General features: G+C 44.7%; 1 protein-coding gene across 1 annotated transcript; it reads left to right on the top strand.

Annotated features, from left to right (window-relative positions):
- The first annotated feature begins 501 nt into the window (after positions 1–501).
- Positions 502–16,566, top strand: LOC134614114 (tachylectin-2-like). Its single transcript, XM_063457557.1, has 4 exons — positions 502–606; positions 13,876–14,722; positions 15,274–15,454; positions 16,335–16,566. The coding sequence occupies exons 1-4, from the start codon at positions 594–596 to the stop codon at positions 16,536–16,538; spliced, it is 1,245 nt and encodes a 414-aa protein (XP_063313627.1). The 5' UTR covers positions 502–593; the 3' UTR covers positions 16,539–16,566.
- The last annotated feature ends 2,450 nt before the right edge of the window (positions 16,567–19,016 follow it).

Raw genomic sequence — 19,016 nt, 5'->3', positions numbered from 1 at the left:
CTTGGAGTGTTCCTTTAAAGAAAATGGAAGAAATGATTAGATATACCCTATTAAAAATATGCTTGCATTTTTAGGACGATGCAGACTGGTGAAATGGAGCCCTGTGGATCCAGAATCACAGTGATTTATGGGAGAAAAAAAATAGCAAAATCTGAAAGAGGAATAAAAAGTGTCAAAAACACATTTTGGCCCACTACAACAAAGGATGGAAAATATGTCCCCAATGTATTAAAAATCTTATTCATAATAAAATGGAACATTCACACAAATTTGTTGAAAGTGAATGTCAGAAGTTTTATACATAATCCCCATCACTTTTTGACTATTTTTGTCTCAGTTTTGCCATTCAGATTAGAGTTTAGTGAATGACCCTGTGATAGTGAATTTCATTCCTGCTTATTAAACCAGGTACAGCTGTGTGTGGGGAGGGGTCCTGACTATAAAGCTAATCACTGAGGGTATTGCCCTTATACAGAGATCTCTGGAGACTTTTCCTCAGCTATACAAGCCAGAGACTCCAAGATAAAACAAAAAAAAGGATTTCTGCTGGGAGTCTAGAGATTTGGGGCTTGTTTTCTGATCTCTCTTTGATAATGGATACACCAGGTAAGTGATCCCGGTGTATTGTGGATTTTTAAGCTCATTTTGTAGGGTTGTATATACTGAGCATTACTAGGGAGTCTCTCACATTATAGAGAACTATGTATGTAATGTTTTTTTGTAGTTTCTCATAGACCCTCTGTTATTAATGATATTAAATTGACACTATAGTTAATAGAATCACTACAGATTAATGTAGTTGTGGTGTCCACCTATTGTCTCTGGAGGTTTTTCAATTTAAACAATGCCCTTTCAGGTAAAAGGCAATGTTCCCATTATTGCCTAGAAATGCCTCTAGTGGAACTCTAGATGGTCACTAGAGGAGCTTCCTGTGTCAGTTCTGCACAATGTGCAGTACTGATGTGGTGGAATCTCGGTAAAAATAAACTTAGTAGGCCGAGATTACCACGTGGCATGTGTACGTGCATATGCTGACGTATCGATCAGTTGGTTGCACGAGGCAAGATACGATCAGTAGTGTACGGAGCATGTGCAAGAATACAGGATATAGTATTCCCCTCCTCCATTGTGCTGGACAAGCCATGCGGTCAAACAGGAAGTTAATTCTTATTTGTGTTGATTGGTTAAGAGAATGTGCGGGTGGAGCTTAATATGGGAGGAGTTATATGCCTATATAAGGAGCCTGCACTATTGTCCGGGGCTCAGAACTTGTGGTATTTTGGTGACGCTAGTCCCTCTGAGTCCCGATCGGTGATCCAATAAAGAATCTCTTCCTTCCTGAAGAAACCTGTGTCCATCTCTCTGTGCTTCGCTTCCGTCAGTTTCTCCGGTATCATTTGGTGCATTGGCCGGGAAGCTCATCGTTCAACGGTAGCTGAGAGGCAGAGGCGTGAGACGGTCTATCTTTGCCCACGTTCTCTACGGCTGCACCCCTGAACTTCTGCGTGGACCTCCCTTCGTCTCGGCGCCACTGGGCCGTTGTCCAGGAGATCATCGGCCTCTACGTGAGAAGTGCTGGGGTGTCCCCGTCGATGAGTGTGAACTCAGGTTCAGGAACGAGGAGGTAAGACAACTGCTGTTTTAGACGGCAGGACCCACTAGGGGTATACCGATTGTGCGGTAGGCCCAAAGGGGTTTTGAATCTGTGTATCTGCCCCCTCTGTCGGAGGGAAGGAGCGAAGGCGCACCGCTCGATCGAACGCTCTTTAGTCAGACCGTTTGATTCTGTTAGTCAGGCGGGGCTCTGGTGTAAATAGCCCTAGCCGGACACCGGTGTCTTGTCTAGACTAGCGTTCTAGGGTGTACATTTTGTTCGCTAGGTCGGAGAGACCGGGAGACTAAGCGGCGTCTGTGTAAATTCGGTTCGCTAGCTCTCATCCTATCTGGGCTAAGTGGGAAGGCGTGTAAATTTGGAACCCACTAGACTTTTGATAGTGCGACTAAGAGGCGTCTGTGTAAATTCGGTCCTCTAGCTCGCTATATATGTGGTGATTGGGCAGTGTGGCTAACCAAAACGTATGTAGATTGTTTTTAGGTAGTCCATTCAAGGTACTGGCCAATAGTTTAGTTGGGAATTGTAAATGTGTTAACGATTGTTTTAGTAAAGTGTATATCTTGTTAGATAGCGCGAGCTCAGCCGTCTAGCGAGAGTGTTAATAGTGTGTTGCTGTATTATAGTGCACGGTACCATAACCCTGTATATTTACTGACATTGTATATAAGTACTAATCATTGTCGTCAATTGCATGTTTTAACACCATAACCACTAATAATTGTATTGTGACCTTAAATTGTACTTTGACCTATGCTAACCGTACTGTAACCGCTATTTGTAAAAGACGATGTTACTGGGGTGTGTTATAGACGGGTAATTCGTATATAGAGAATTATAGCGTGGGTGACTGTATAGTTACGCCAAAGGGCATAATATTGATTATATAGTGACTGGTGTAACAGCTGTGTGTGTACGGGAATTCCCTGAGTGTTCATTGTATTATTGTGTACGTTTCACTTGGTAACTGTACCACGTGGTGCTGTTGCCAGAGGAAACGGGTGTGACTGTTGAATAGTACGCGTGTATAGTATTCGTTGTCGACGACGTTCCATTGTTAAGTATGGGTGCGTCGCAGTCAACGATTCCGGATCCCTTAGGTTGTATGGTGAAGAATTTTAAAAAGGGATTCAAAACTTGTGATTTTGGGGTTAAGATGTCTCCTGTACGTTTGGTTACTTTGTGCACTAGGGAGTGGCCTACTTTGGTTGCGGCATGGCCGCCACGTGGCAGTTTGGATCCAACTCTGGTACAGCGCTTACACGTGGCTGTATCAGGTAGGCCTGAACTTTACGGCCAGTTTCCTTATATTGACTGTTGGAGACAGGCCGTAAATGACTCGCCAAAATGGCTCCAGACATGCCACGAGGAGCAATGTCGCCTCATGGTAGCTAGAACTTGTTCGTCCACTAGGACCGGTGTTAGGCCCATTTTGGACACGCCCCCTGAGTCCGAGATCCCTTTGCCGCCCCCTTACTTTCCGTTAAGAGGAAGTGACGCAAACGCAGGAAGCCCTGCACCCCTCCCCTCATTACCCTCATCCACTTCCGCTTCCTCCTCCAGTACAGGATCCACCCCCCCTCGTACTAAATCTCCCCTTCCAGAACCCACCCCCATTAGAAACGAATATCCTGATTTGGCGCCACTTCAGACTTCCGGTCAAGCTTCATCTAGCTCGACTCGAAGTGTTTTATTTACAACCTTTTCCCAAAACCAACCTCCCACATCCCCATACCCTATCTCTCCCCGACCGGAACCCATGACTGACGCCCCTCTACGTAGCCCCATCCAAACCCGACAGTTGACTGGTGCCCAACAATTAAAGCACTATCAGATGCCTCTTCGCCTGAATCCCGGGTCAGCTTATATCGATGCCGCAGGTCAAATGGCACACGCTGACCCAGTCTTCGTATATGTCCCATTTACCACAACCGATCTTTTAAACTGGAAGACCCATAATTCCTCGTATACTGAGAAACCACAAGCTATGACTGATCTGTTCACCTCAATAGTACAGACGCATAATCCGACATGGGCTGATTGCCAGCAGTTACTAATGACTTTATTTAACAATGAGGAAAGGACAAGAATAAATCAAGCAGCCATTAAAGCATTAGAAGATAAAGCCCGTGCTTTGAACCAAGCTAATCCATCAGCATGGGCCGCAACACATTATCCCAACACCGATCCCGATTGGAACGTAAATGGTGCTGATATGGTTCAACTCAGAGCCTATAGAGACGCTATAATTGCTGGCATGAAAGCAGGAGGAAAGAAAGCTATTAACATGTCGAAGACAGTTGAGGTGATCCAGAAAAGCGATGAAGCGCCCAGTGTCTTTTATGACCGATTATTGGAGGCATACCGCTTGTATACCCCCTTTAATCCGGAAGATGCAGACAATTCCCGAATGGTTAACTCCGCCTTTGTCAGCCAAGCTTACGGAGATATTAAGCGCAAGCTACAAAAGTTAGAAGGGTTTGCAGGTATGTCCATCACCCAACTAATGGAGGTAGCAAATAAGGTTTATATGAACAGGGATACAGAAAGTAAGAAAGAGGAAGAGCGCAAGATGCGTAAAAAGGCTGATATGCTAGCGGTAGCGATCGCAGGCGTAGATAGACGGGGCCCGGATAGAGGCGATAGTAGATGGAATGAGGAACCTCTAAGTAGAAATCAGTGCGCTTACTGTAGGGAAGAAGGGCATTGGAGAAATGAGTGTCCGCGAAGAGAACAGTCTGAGAGAGACAGACCTAGGTCAGGTTACGGAAACTTTAGAGGCAGAGCGAGAGGTAGAGGAGGCCCCGGAGGGAGTAATGGTAATAGAGGGAGTAATGGGAACAGAGGAAGTGTTAGGGAAGACAGGTATATTCCAGCAGCGCAATGGTCCCGCGATAGAGAAGGTAGGGACTTTGTAGGATTGGCTGACACGGTCATGGAGGACTATTGATACCGACCGGGCTCCATCCCCCTTGGTCGAGCGGAGCCTATGGTCGATGTATCAATAGGGGGAAAAAGGAGTGCGTTCATGATCGACACTGGTGCTGAACATTCAGTGGTGACTAATCTAGTTGCTCCTCCATCTGGAAGGACTATTACTGTGATAGGAGCAACTGGAAGAAGTGCTGAAAAACCGGTTCTTAAAAGTCGACTCTGTACATTGGGAGGCCACGTAGTAAAACATCAATTCCTTTATATGCCTGAATGTCCAGTCCAATTGCTGGGACGTGATATGCTATCAAAATTACAAGCGCAGATTACGTTCCTACCAAATGGAACAACATCCTTAAAGTTTAATGGACCTTCAGGTATTATCCGTACCAAAGGAAGAAGAGTGGCGACTTTATACAGTGTTGACTAGCCAAAACCCTAGGAGTGATGAGACATTATTCAACATACCAGGAGTTTGGGCAGAGAACAACCCACCAGGACTGGCCCGCAATATTCCACCTATAAAAATTGAACTAAAACTTGGGGTTTATCCAGTGAGCCTAAGACAATACCACATCCCGCAGAAGGCTAAGAAGAACATTCAATCTTATCTGGATAAGTTCATACGGTATGGTATCCTAAAATTCTGTACTTCCCCCTGGAACACCCCATTGCTGCCTGTTCAAAAGCCCGGTACAGATGAGTATCGACCTGTGCAGGACTTGAGAGCAGTCAATGATGCGGTTGTTAGTATACATCCAGTCGTACCCAATCCATATAACCTGCTTGCTTTAATTCCGGGCGGGGCTACTTACTTCACAGTCTTAGATCTCAAAGATGCCTTCTTTTGCCTCCGAATTGCCGCAGAAAGTCAATGTATCTTCGCTTTCCAATGGGAGAACGCTGTAACGGGCTCAAAACGCCAAATGACCTGGACAAGACTGCCCCAAGGGTTTAAAAATTCACCTACCCTATTTGGTTCAGCTCTAAGTCAAGATCTACTGGATTTCGAGTCTATCCCAGGAGAGTGTGTATTGTTACAGTATGTAGATGACTTGTTGATAGCAGCAGTTACAAAAGAAAAATGTCAGCAAGCAACGCACGATCTACTACACATTCTCTGGAAGGCAGGATACAAGGTGTCCAGAAAGAAGGCTCAGTTGTGTTTGCCAACCGTCAAGTATCTGGGATTCCATATCTCTGAAGGTCAAAGGATTATGGGGCCAGAGAGAAAAGAAGCTGTATGTCAAATACCGATACCCAAGAATAGAAGACAAGTGCGAGAATTCTTGGGGGCAGCAGGCTTCTGTAGGATATGGATTCCCAGTTACGCGATACTGGCAAAACCTCTGTACGCAGCCATCAAAGGTACAGAGCACGACCCCTTCTTATGGACTCAAGAACAGCAAACGGCATTTGAATATGTGAAGAAGGCTTTGATGAGTGCCCCAGCATTAGGTCTACCTGATCACACACGACCATTCTACCTGTATGTACATGAGCAAAGAAGAATGGCTGTGGGAGTATTGACACAGTACTTGGGATCATGGCAAAGACCTGTTGCCTACATGTCTAAGCAACTGGATGCAGTGGCCAGCGGACTTCCACCTTGTCTAAGAGCCGTAGCTGCAGCCGCCCTGCTAGTAGCTGAAGCCGATAAACTCACTCTGGGTCAAGAACTTTATGTACGAGTCCCACATGCAGTACAGACGTTGTTGGATTACAAAGGAAATCATTGGTTTAGTAACAGCCGTATGACCAAGTATCAAGCAATGTTGTGTGAAAACCCAAGAGTGCATTTAGAGACTGTAAACACCTTAAATCCAGCTACCCTTTTACCACAACCTACTGAAAGTCAACATGATTGTTTGGAAGTAATGGATGAAGTATTTTCAAGTAGACCAGATCTTCGTGATTTTCCCATCCAGAACCCCGATGTTCAATATTACACCGACGGCAGTAGTTATGTGAAAGAAGGGATCCGCTATGCAGGATATGCAGTAACAACAATAGACAAGGTGATAGAAGCTCGGCCACTGGCAAAAGGAACATCAGCACAAAAGGCAGAATTGATAGCACTGACACGAGCGTTACAATTGGCTGAAGGTTTAAGAGTGAACATCTACACGGACTCCAAATATGCGTTTTTAACCATTCATGCCCACGGAGCTTTGTATAAAGAAAGAGGACTACTGAATTCAGAAGGCAAAGAAATCAAGTACGCAGCTGAAATCCTACAACTATTGGAAGCAGTGTGGGAGCCGAAAGAAGTCGGTATTATACATTGTCGAGCGCATCTGAGAGGAGATGGTGATGTAACCAAGGGAAATCGGATGGCAGTGCAGCTAAGCGTGCTGCTGAATCAGGAAGACAGGAGTATGTGGGGCATATAGCTGCTCTAATACCAACCCCACTGTCTCAATGGACTCCAGTTTATACAACTCAAGAAGAGGAGTGGTTAAAGACTGAACCGGGAAAGTATTTGGAGAACAAGTGGTATCAGCTAGAAGATGGAAGAATAGTTATACCAGCATCACTAGCAGTAGAAATTGTCCAGAACTATCATAACGGGACACATTCTGGGAGAGACAGTACAGAAGAATCTCTTAGAAAACATTTCTACATACCAAGATTGTCCAACTTGACTCAGGCCATTGTACGTAGATGTGTAACGTGTGCTAAAAATAATGCAAGACAAGGACCAGTAAAGCCACCAGGAGTCCAGTTTATGGGGGGACTCCCCATGTCCGATCTACAAATAGACTTTACAGTGATGCCTAAATCAGGTGGACACCGTTACCTGTTGGTAATTGTGTGCACCTATTCAGGCTGGGTAGAAGCATGTCCTACTCGTACAGAGAAAGCAGGAGAAGTTGTGAGATTCCTGCTACGAGAAATAATACCCCGATATGGACTACCCTGTTCTATAGGATCGGACAATGGTCCAGCTTTTGTTCATCAGTGCCTACAACAACTGACTCATATGCTTGGTATAAAGTGGAGGCTTCATACCGCATATAGACCCCAGAGTTCTGGTAAGGTAGAGAGAATGAATAGAACTATTAAGAACCAGTTGGCTAAAATGTGTCAGGAAACCCAACTTAAGTGGAACGTTCTCTTACCCATAGCTCTATTGCGAATCCGCAGTACCCCTACCAGAAGGATGGGCCTCTCTCCTTTTGAAATCATGTATGGGCGACCACCTCCCGTACTTGGTAACTTAAGGGGGGATTTGAGTCAGTTGGGAGAAGGAATTACCCGGCAGCAGGTTGTAGAGTTGGGTAAGACTATGGAGGAGGTACAGAAATGGGTACAAGATAGATTACCTGTGAATATTTATCCCCCTGTTCAGTTATCATCCAGGAGATCAAGTGTGGATTAAAGAGTGGAATAATGTGCCGTTAGGGCCCAAGTGGAGAGGTCCTTATGTTGTTCTTTTGTCTACCCCTACAGCGATAAAAGTAGCCGAAGTGACTCCGTGGATACATCACTCCAGGGTTAAACCAGCAGCAGTCGATTCTTGGCAAGTTACAGCAGATCCAGAGAATCCCTGCAAGATCCGGTTGAAACGCACTACTCAGTCGGAGTAACGAGGAATTATTGTGGATTACAAATTTTATTATTTTTGGGATTTGGTACGTGAGTGAGAAGGCCATAATAAAGCCTGTCCGCTTACCAACACATAGTTTATAAGCCAGGAAAGTCTCGAAGGGACACCTGTGAAGACGAGCAGAACTCCATTCCCTGCAGCCCTCACATCCTGGAAGCTGAGGCGCCTTCGCACGGACGAAGACTGAGGATGACGGCGAAAGATGTGCTTTTGATTGTGTTTATTTATATGTGTTTTTATATTCAGGAAGGTAGAGGTACCGACACTCCTAGCTGTGAGGTATGCATTAAGACTACGAGAACAGGTAACCATATTTCCCAGACCCTAATTTGGCATTCACAATACGAGTGTAAAGGAGATGTATCGAGATGTAGATACCTAAATATAGACTATAGTGTGTGCCATTTAGGAGTAGGAGAACCTAAGTGCTTCAGTCCAGAGTATCAACCTCGTACAATTTGGTTGACTCTCAGGAATGGAGATCCTCAGGGGACCCTAATTAATAAGACGGTGTTAGAATCCGTATATTCTTCGGGTGTTCTGCTATTTGATGCATGTAAGGCGATATCAAGTGGTAGAAAGCCGTGGAATGTATGTGGGGATCTTAGATGGGAGAGGACGTATGGATCTAACGATAAATATATTTGTCCCAGTAGTAAAAATAAATATGAGTCCTAGATGCCCAAATAAAGACTATAACTTTTGCCCATATTGGTCTTGTGTGGGGTGGGCGACTTGGGGACAGACAGTAGATAAAGACATGATAGTGACTAAGTTGCCGACTAGCCCTTATTGTAAGTCTATGGAATGCAACCCAGTCCATATACTTATAAATAACCCCGACAAGTTCTTAGATAAGTATGGAAATTTATTTGGGTTTCAGATATACGGGACGGGTTTAGATCCTGGGACATTATTGTTTATAGGAATAGAGACTGATACGGTATCCTCCCAGACTCATCAAGTATACCATTCCTTTTATGAAGAGATGAGTATAGATAATAAGATCCCCCATAATGCTAAGAACCTGTTCATTGACCTAGCTGAAAGTATTGCCGGTAGTCTTAATGTTACCAACTGCTATGTGTGTGGAGGTACTAACATGGGAGACCAATGGCCTTGGGAAGCAAAGGAGGTAATGTCCGGTTCTGAGGCAGTTGACCAACTAATATCTACACAAGCCGATTATCATTTGAGTGTTAGAGGTAAATCTGAGTGGAGATTAAAGACCTCCATCATAGGTTATGTTTGCATAGCAAGGAAAGGAATAATGTATAATACTTCTGTAGGAGAACTAACTTGTCTAGGGCAAAAAGCTTATGATGATGATACTAAAAATACAACTTGGTGGTCGGCTTCAAATGTCTCAGAACCATCTAACCCGTTTGCTAGATATGCCAGTTTAAAGGATGTGTGGTTTGATCTATCTCACATCTACCTGGAGAGCCCCAGCAAATTTGTACTGGATCTGTGGTAAGAGCCTATTCGGAGCTGCCACAGGACTGGGAAGGGGCATGTGTGTTGGGTATGCTCAAACCATCCTTCTTCTTGTTACCGATTGAAACAGGTGAGACTTTAGGTGTTAAAGTGTATGATGTGAATCATAGGAAGAAAAGGGGACCCATAGAGATAGGCACTTGGGAAGATAATGAATGGCCTCCCCAGCGTATCATAGATTATTATGGGCCAGCCACGTGGGCAGAAGATGGTACCTTTGGTTATAGAACCCCTATTTATATGCTCAACCGCATTATAAGATTACAGGCGGTGGTTGAGATTATCACTAATGAAACATCACAAGCGCTCAATCTCCTAGTGAAACATAATACCAGGATGAGGACAGCAGTATATCAGAATAGATTCGCCTTGGATTACCTTTTGGCAGTAGAGGGAGGTGTATGTGGGAAGTTTAACCTAAGCAATTGCTGTCTTCAAATAGATGACGAAGGGCAAGCAATAGCTGAGCTTACTAGCCATATGGTTAAACTAGCGCATGTGCCTACTCAGGTATGGAAAGGGTACAATCCAAGTAGTTGGTTTGGTAGCTGGTATGAGTGGTTTGGAGGGCTTAAGGCAGTGGTAGGTGGAGTCCTACTGATTTTACTGTTGTGTCTACTCCTACCGTGTCTTATACCCTTAGTAGTTAGGTCTGTGCAAAGCCTGATAGCAAATATAGCAGAGAGGAAGGCTGCTGCACAGATAATGGCGATATATAAGTATAGGGCTCTAGATCAAGGAGAACCAATGCAGGAAGATGAATGTTGAAGATTCACATCATAAGATAAGTCTGGTCTGGTTCAAGGTAACTTGCGGTGTAAGCAAAACTAAGGTTAAGTGATGCCTCAAGTAATTGTAAAATATCAAGAGGCATCAAAGGGGGGAATGTGGTGGAATCTCGGTAAAAATAAATTTAGTAGGCCGAGATTACCACGTGGCATGTGTACGTGCATATGCTGACGTATCGATCAGTTGGTTGCACGAGGCAAGATACGATCAGTAGTGTACGGAGCATGTGCAAGAATACAGGATATAGTATTCCCCTCCTCCATTGTGCTGGACAAGCCATGCGGTCAAACAGGAAGTTAATTCTTATTTGTGTTGATTGGTTAAGAGAATGTGCGGGTGGAGCTTAATATGGGAGGAGTTATATGCCTATATAAGGAGCCTGCACTATTGTCCGGGGCTCAGAACTTGTGGTATTTTGGTGACGCTAGTCCCTCTGAGTCCCGATCGGTGATCCAATAAAGAATCTCTTCCTTCCTGAAGAAACCTGTGTCCATCTCTCTGTGCTTCGCTTCCGTCAGTTTCTCCGGTATCACTGACACTTAGTGCCTCTACATTCTGCAGGAATGTTCCTCATAGAGATGCATTAATTCAAATCACGTCTACAAAATGATGCCTTGGGGGGGGTGGATTAGACACGGCAGCAGGAGCCCTGAGAACTACATTTACAACAGCACTTGCTATGTATGCAAATAGGTGGCTCAGGCGAATAGTCTTGCTGTGCAATAACCTCCCATCTTCCTACAGGAAAGCCTTGTACTGGCTGATATCAAACCTGACTATCTCTGCCACATAGGCAGCACTATCTTCTGTGAGAATAGCATGGGATCAAAGTGTCTAAAATCACCTTTCCGACTGATCTAAGGAGGGCTGGGAATCTAAACAGGCACTGCAGTATCAGGAATACATGTTTATAAATTCTCTGAATTAAAAAATCTTGGAACTGTTTGGCATTCAAAATGAACTTCAATCTAAAGCCAAAACCGGAGTCTTAGCTGATATGTCACATCTTCTCAGGTTTGGCTGAAATTGCTGCTTAACTTGATGTGCCATTCATGTATAAATTTTCATTTATTAAAAAAAAAGCCAAACTTTATACTGTGTGTGTGTGTGCATAATTTAGTGAGGGGGGGAGGGGGGGGGGAATACTGAGTATAAGCCGAGGCCCCTAATTTTACCCCCAAACAACGGGAAAACTTATTGACTCGAGTATAAGACTAGGGTGGGAAATGCAGCAGCTACTAGTAAATTTCTAAATAAAATTATATTAATTGAATATTTATTTACAGTGTGTATATAATGAATGCAGTGTGTGCGCATGTGATGCAGAGCCTAGGTGGGGGGTGGTCATTTTTTATTTAATTATTTTTTTGTCCCCAATCCCTGCTTGTTAGCTGGCCAGGGAGGGGGGCTCTCACTCCCTGGTGGTCCAGTTGTGTGCACTGTGTAGGAGGGGGCTGGCAGGAAGCTGTAACTTGCCTTTCCTGCAGCTCCTGTCAGCTCCCTTCTCTCTCCTCCGGTCCGTGCAGCTCACTCTGCAAGTCTCTCGGCCGCACGGAGCGTTGCCACGGTAACCCGTAGCAATGCTTTGACCCCGCGGCTCTCGACTTGCAGAGGGAGCTGACCTGGGAGTTGCACGGACCGGAGGAGAGAGAAGGGAGCTGACAGGAGCTGCAGGAAAGGTAAGTAACCGCTTCCTGCCAGCCCCAGGTCCTTGTCTGTATTATGGCAATGTAAGTTGCCATAATACAAACAATTGACTTGAGTATAAGACGAGTGGGGGTTTTTCAGCACAAAAAATGTGCTGAAAAACTCGTCGTATATACGGTACATTTGTTTTGATTTACAGAGTACATAATGTATATGGCTTCAGTTTATTACCAGTCTCAGGTCACAAAATACAAACAACTTTAGAAGTTGACCATTAACCTTTCAATACAAACATACATCACAGGTTAAGTGTGCATTTTGATGGATCCATGTTTTGGAGAATTAAAATTTTTAGGGTGTGGTTTTTTTGTTTTTTCTTATAAAGAAACTAAATTAGTTTTGACGCCGAGGGTATATCTAAAGGAAAGGGGTTAAATGATTAGAAAGGGGCAGGTCTGCACAGATCCAGGTCCCTCCACTTTACTGGCATACAGGAAGGCAGACCAAAAGTCCCTGCAGCGCATAATTGCTCTGACTTGCTGTCTCGGTGATCACATGTGCTGAGACAGCATGATTGGTTGCTGCCTGTCTGCCACGGACATCGAGGCACAATTAAAGGGACCCTAGTCACCCAGACCACTTCAGCTCAATGAAGTGGTCTGGGTGCTAGGTCCCTCAGGTTTTTAACCCTTCAGATGCAAACATAGCAGTTTCAGACAAACTGCTAGATTAACATTTGGGGTTAAGCCAGCCTCTACTGGCTGTCTTCTGGACAGCCACTCGAGGTGCATCTGTGATGTTGGAGGCATATTATGCCTCCATCGCGTAGAGCGTCCATAGGAAAGATTTGAGAAATGCTTTCCTATGGACACTTTGCGCGCGGCACTTGCGTGCACGTTCGGCTCAGCTGACCTCAGTGGGAGGAGGAGAGGTCACCAGTGCCGAGGAAGCCTGGCGCTGGATGAAGGTAAGTGGCTGAAGGGGGTTTCAACCGCTTCAGCGCCACAGGAGGGGGACCCTGAGGGTGGAGGCACCCTCATGGCCCTAAATTGTGAGGAAAACCACTTTGTTTTCCTGACACTATAGTGATCCTTTAACCTGACAACTGCGGAGATCTGGGGTTAATTTTAGTAAATAACAGAAATGTAATGACTTGGGACAGCCTTATTTCTTGGGACCCAGTCCATATTTTGGCCTCAAACCCCACAGTACCTCTCTGCTAGGAGCACCTTATTGTCTATGTATATAACAGAACTCCACCGCAATAATGTCTCTAAACTACTAAATGTGTTTAGAAATTGGTCTGTGTAAATAAGATGCATTATTCCTGTTCAAAACTACACTTTAATTCTACAACTTGTTGGTAAAAGGCCTAAAACCTCTCAGAACCATTCGATCTTTGGCCACACCATGAATCTCATCCCTAAATGAGTGTTCTCTTTTTGTCCATTTGAAATCTCCTGGAGGTATAAAGAAAATGATGGATCAGTGCTCCTCAAGGCAGTCCATATTTAGGGATTACCTGGGTATATCTAGGGTGTTTAGTTTATATTTTCTAAACGCCTTGGACACACGTAATCCCCAAATCTTGGACTGTTAGGAGTGCCTTGAGGAGCACTGCTGTAGACCATACGAAATGCCTCGGTGTTCTTGAAGGGATGTTTGCTGTGCTGCTTGTTTTTTTAACTGTTCCAAACTACAATCAGTATCTTGGCTTATGACTTGCATCACCTGTCATTTCAAACTGTTGTGAATTACTTCTAACTAACCTCTTCCTATTGACTTCCAGACACCCTCCTGTTTGCTGTGAAGGATTATGTTGCCAGAGCTGGATTACCACCCAAGAATCTTCTGGATAACTTTGATGCCAGATCTAGCAGTGTAGGGAAGCTGAATAATGTCAGTAAGATTGCCTTTAACCCAGAAGGGGTGCTGTTTGCTGTGCGTGGTACAGAGCTTTTCATGGGAGCTATGCCTTCAGATCCAAACCTGGACTGGTTCTCAACTGCCAAGAGAGTGGGCAAAACTGACTGGGATGGGTTTAAATTCATGTTCTTTGATCCAAATGGCCTTCTGTATGCAGCTACCAAGAAAGGGGAGTTCTACAAGGGTCCAGCACCAAGCAATGAAAATGTGTCCTGGCTTTATGGCCAAGCCACCAAAATAGGAACCAACAGCTGGAATGAATTTGATGCCCTCTTCTTTGACCCTAAAGGCATCCTGTATGCAGTGACAAATGATGACAAGCTTGTGATGAGAAGCCCCCCAACCAAACCAGACGATAACTGGCTTGATTCCAGCAAAACCATTGGAAAAGGAGGCTGGCGCATCCTGACCCATTTCATAGCTTTCACCCTAGAGTCAGACCTGTGGTGTGTGGATTCAAAGAATGGCAACATCTATAAAGGACCAACCCCGACCATTGCTGATGCCAACTATATTGAAAAGGCACAGAAACTGGGCTGGGGTTACAATGTCTACCCCCTCCTTTCCTTCACCATTGATAAAACCATCCAGAGTATTGTGAGCTTTGAATTTCTGCCAGCTTCAGGGAAAATCCTATCCCAAGGTACAGAGGTGGTGCAGACCCAGATCTATAACAACAAGAGCAGCACTCCATTAAAGCACACCTTCTCGTAAGTAATGGAAACCTCATTGTGCTGCTTGCTCCTGTCTGCTGGCAATAATGCTTGTACTTGGGTTAGAAAGGTAAATGCCTGCAGTGTATATACAATACTTGGAATGCTCAGGTCTGTGATTGGTGGTGTATAGACCACATCTCTAGTCCTATTCCATGATCTAGATGGTTACAATGAGAATGGGTAAGTTTGCTGAGGACATCGAAGAATAGGGGTGTTCAAATGGCTTTTCTTAACTTTCCTTTCAGCCATTTAGTAGATGGCTCCATAACTTGCCCCTCACGTGGCACTGTCATGAAAGCGTAATCTGCACTCCATATGGTCTAATGGACCTATGAATTTCAGAAGGCACTTGGTTTTTTTCTCATTAAGATTTTCTGAATTTTGAGCAAACTGAAATTCCAAATGAATATATCTCCCTTTTATCCTTGCTCAAAAAAGCCAAATTAACCAACTGGATGAGAGTGGAGGTGGTGGTGGTAAACGAGCCTGAATCTTGATCCAAGTATTCCAGTCTATCAAACTATTAATGACTGGTTTCTTTTTAGCTTCTCCAAAACTGTAACTGAGAGCAGCAGCTTCAGCCAGCAACATGGATTCACGGTTGCTGTTGGAGCTGAGATGTCCTTTAAAGCTGGAGTCCCATTCATAGGGGAAACGGAGACCAAGATTTCCATCAATGTGAGCACAACTCATACCTGGAATTTCACCACAACCAACACAACACAGGTAAGCATGGCTTGTGGGAAGGGAGAAAGTATTCTCTGTTGCTTAGACTTGGCATACTGCTTACAGTGAAATATCAAAACCCACTCTGCTATTCGGTTTATTCTTCAACTGGCTTCAGTTTCTTTCTCATGACTCCATGTATGACTTTTATCTGCTTCTAAAGGCACAGCCCCACTGGTTAAGACATCCTGACTTGGTAGTTGTGGGCCCTGTAACTGCATATCTAATAAGGCAGGTGGCTGGGTAAGAACCTTGCTAACTGGCTTTGGTCAGTGTACACTCTTGCCCAACCTCTATAAAAGCTGTCATAAAATACACGATACCTACTTATGCTGAACTTGCCAACTTGTATTCTGTTGGCATTTTACAGTAAATGCTTCTTCTCAAAGGGATACTACAGGCAACAAAACAACTTTATCTTAATGATACAGTTTTTGGTGTATAGATCATGCTCCATGGCTCGGAGGCTACTAACCGAGCAGGAGATGAGGAATTCTAGATTAAACAGACTATGTAATAAAGGAACCTGTAATATCCGAGCTTCATGTTTGGGAAGGTTGTTCAAATCACGTGCTGGGAGGTGTGACTAGGGCTGCATAAATAGTGATTGATCTCCTGAATTGAGCAGGAAGATTGCAAGGGCATGATTTGTACACCAAAACTGCCTAATTATGCTAAAGCTGTTTTTGTGCTTGTAGTGGCAAATGGTTAATAAGAACCACACAACACAAATTCCTGTGGTGTGCCTCTGTAATCTCTCACCTACCTTCATTGTACTGCAGTACAGGCAGAGGAGGATTGAAATAACACAGGGCCCTGAGCAGATTTCCAGTTTGCCCCATTCCTCCTTCAGCTTCTAACCTTCTGACTTCTTCTGCAGACAACCTTCTCATCCAGCACAGATGTGGAGGTTCCAGGTGGACATTCAATACGTATGGTGGCATCAGTGACCAAGGCAGAAATGGATGTACCGTTCAATGCCAAGATCCGCACTTTGTTTGGATATGAGACCACCATCCAGGGAATGTGGAAAGGGGTCACTCACTATAACCTGATGGTCACCCAGGAAGACTACAAACCATGAGATGGATAATCCTGTGCATTCCTCTGTATGGAATATGATCTGAAATATGAAATGTTGTACAGATAAATCAAACTTTGCATAATTCCATTCATGGTATAATAGGAATTGTATAAATGGCAGGAATGTCATGTTCTGTCTTGGTGTACAAAAACAAATTAAACTTGAGCATGTCTTGCAATCCCTTGTTCCACTGACTTTCAATCGGTTTGCTTTACATCAGGTAGAATGTTCAATTCTAGCTATCTTTTTCCTTATCTAAACTGTAAACCCCCTTCTAATTAATGTACATTTGCTTCACACTATAACCATCCTGACTAGTAGCCTAGAGGTCAGCCAAATGACTATCCATCTCTGGCATTCCATGACTGTTATATAATGCAGGGATGGTCGACATTTTTGCAGGTTAACTCTGCCCTAGGAAGGGAGTCAACCATCCCAATATGCTGTGAACCACAGTGGCATAGATGTTGCTTCATGGCTTGGTCTGTTCTGCAGGCATGTTTGTTTTAGAGAAGTGGAGGGTTCTGGTATACCTATTGTGTACACAGAGGAGAGGGAGTCTAACTAACACTGAGTCGCTCACACTGGGAAAAATAGGGATTCACAAAACCTATAGACAATAGCTGAAAAACAACACTCTAAAGAATAGTGTGTGGGTACCAGGAGCTGACTCGTGATAATGGCTTAAAACAGAAAAATGACTAAGATATGAATGTGAACTGTAGGAGCTTAAAGCTATCTATAATCTAAAAAGGAATGAATGAAAAAATATTTCAAATATCTTTTAAAAATAAGGTACAGTCCCTTTAAGAATGTAAATCAAAAAGGTAGTTTCTTAAAAAATAAATGACATAAAAATACAGTTAATAAATGTCAAAATCGGAAATAGAGATGCAATAAGATATGCCCATAAAGGATGAAACATGTAAAATATGAGATATAAAAATATATGCATAAAATGGAGGGAGAGTGGAGATTACTCTGCTGGGTTGGTGTCTCTAGACAATCTGTATCCTGCCATATAGGTCTGGCTAACGCGTTTCGTAGGTGGAACCCTACTTCAGTTTTAGAGGTAATGGGTAGATGATGAAAAGAAGCTTAATATCACTACTTGACCAAGAAATACTCATTGTTCTTGTTCTCCTCCTCTCCACCCACCATTGACTATTTCTCTTTACCATTACTTCCATCTGAATCAGAGGGTATTGCTTCAAAGTGTTCTCCTGAAATAAAGTGGAGAATAGGATGAAGGGGCACACCCATAAGGCCACTACTCCATAATTCTTCTTGACCTATCCTCCGCCATTGACACTGATCGTATCCTTCTCCAAACTCTTTGAATCTCTGTCTCTGTGACACTGTCCTTTTCATGATTTCCCCCTCCTATCTCTCCCAACACTAATTCAATGTCTCCTTTTCCAATGACCCTTGCTCCCCCTCATCCTCCCCTTCTGTTCGCTTTTCATACTGCCTCTTAGCAAACTCATTCCTTTGGATTTTACCACCTGTATGCCAATGACACCCAGATATCTAGTCTCTCTTGATCTCTGTCCCACTGTCCTACAATGTGCCACTACTTGCCTTTCTTTAATCTGACTGTCTGTGCTCCAGCTTTCTGAAACTCACTCTCTCTAAAAGAGCTTGTGTTTCTGTAATAAGTGGTCTGTCTTCTCAGTTGAACACGTTTTATCTAATACGTAATGGAATGTAGGAGAAGCAAAGTTGGTTGAGGTGTGCCGAAATGCCCGCCTGCCAACGTCAAGGCAGACCCCCAGGGCCGGACTGGCCCACCGGTATACCGGGAAATTTCCCGGTGGGCCGCAGCAAGCTGGGGCCGGGCAGACTGCAGAGAGACCTGTCAGTCTCCCTGCACAGGGAAAATCAATTTTGCAGGCATGCCCTGCCTCCACAAGCCACACCTCCTGCCTGGAAGCTCCGCCCCCGCACGCAAGCCCCGCCCCCACGCACATTGATGATGCTGGAAAGCTGCTCACTGGACCAGCAGCAAAGGTATTTATATTTACCTTTTAACAGCTTTCCCTAGCCACCTCACAGGCCCCTTACCCACCTCACAGGCCCCCTACCCACCTCACAGGCCCCCTACCCACCTCACAGGCCCCTTACCCACCTCACAGGCCCCCTACCCACCTCACAGGCCCCCTACCCACCTCACAGGCCCCCTCACAGGACCCCTACCACCTCACAGGCCCCCTCACAGGCCCCTTACCCACCTCACAGCCCCCTTACCCACCTCACAGGCCCCCTTACAGCCCCCCTACCCACCTCACAGGCCCCTTACCCACCTCACTGGCCCCCTTACAGCCCCCCTACCCACCTCACAGGCCCCTACCCACCTCACAGGCCCCCTTACTGCCCCCCTACCCACCTCACAGGCCCCTACCCACCTCACAGGCCCCCTTACAGCCCTCTACCCACCTTACAGCCCCCTTACCCACCTTGCAGGCCCCCTACACACCT

Source organism: Pelobates fuscus, chromosome 6 (assembly GCF_036172605.1).
Source record: "Pelobates fuscus isolate aPelFus1 chromosome 6, aPelFus1.pri, whole genome shotgun sequence".
In the NCBI taxonomy this organism is placed as follows: domain Eukaryota; kingdom Metazoa; phylum Chordata; class Amphibia; order Anura; family Pelobatidae; genus Pelobates; species Pelobates fuscus.
The sequence above is the reverse complement of the archived record's forward strand: the minus strand, read 5'-3'. Positions and strand labels throughout refer to the sequence as shown.

Coding starts and splice junctions, on each gene's coding strand:
- LOC134614114 (XM_063457557.1), top strand. Junction 14,723..15,273: donor CCATTAAAGCACACCTTCTC/GTAAGTAATGGA, acceptor GTTTCTTTTTAG/CTTCTCCAAAACTGTAACTG. Junction 15,455..16,334: donor CCACAACCAACACAACACAG/GTAAGCATGGCT, acceptor CTTCTTCTGCAG/ACAACCTTCTCATCCAGCAC.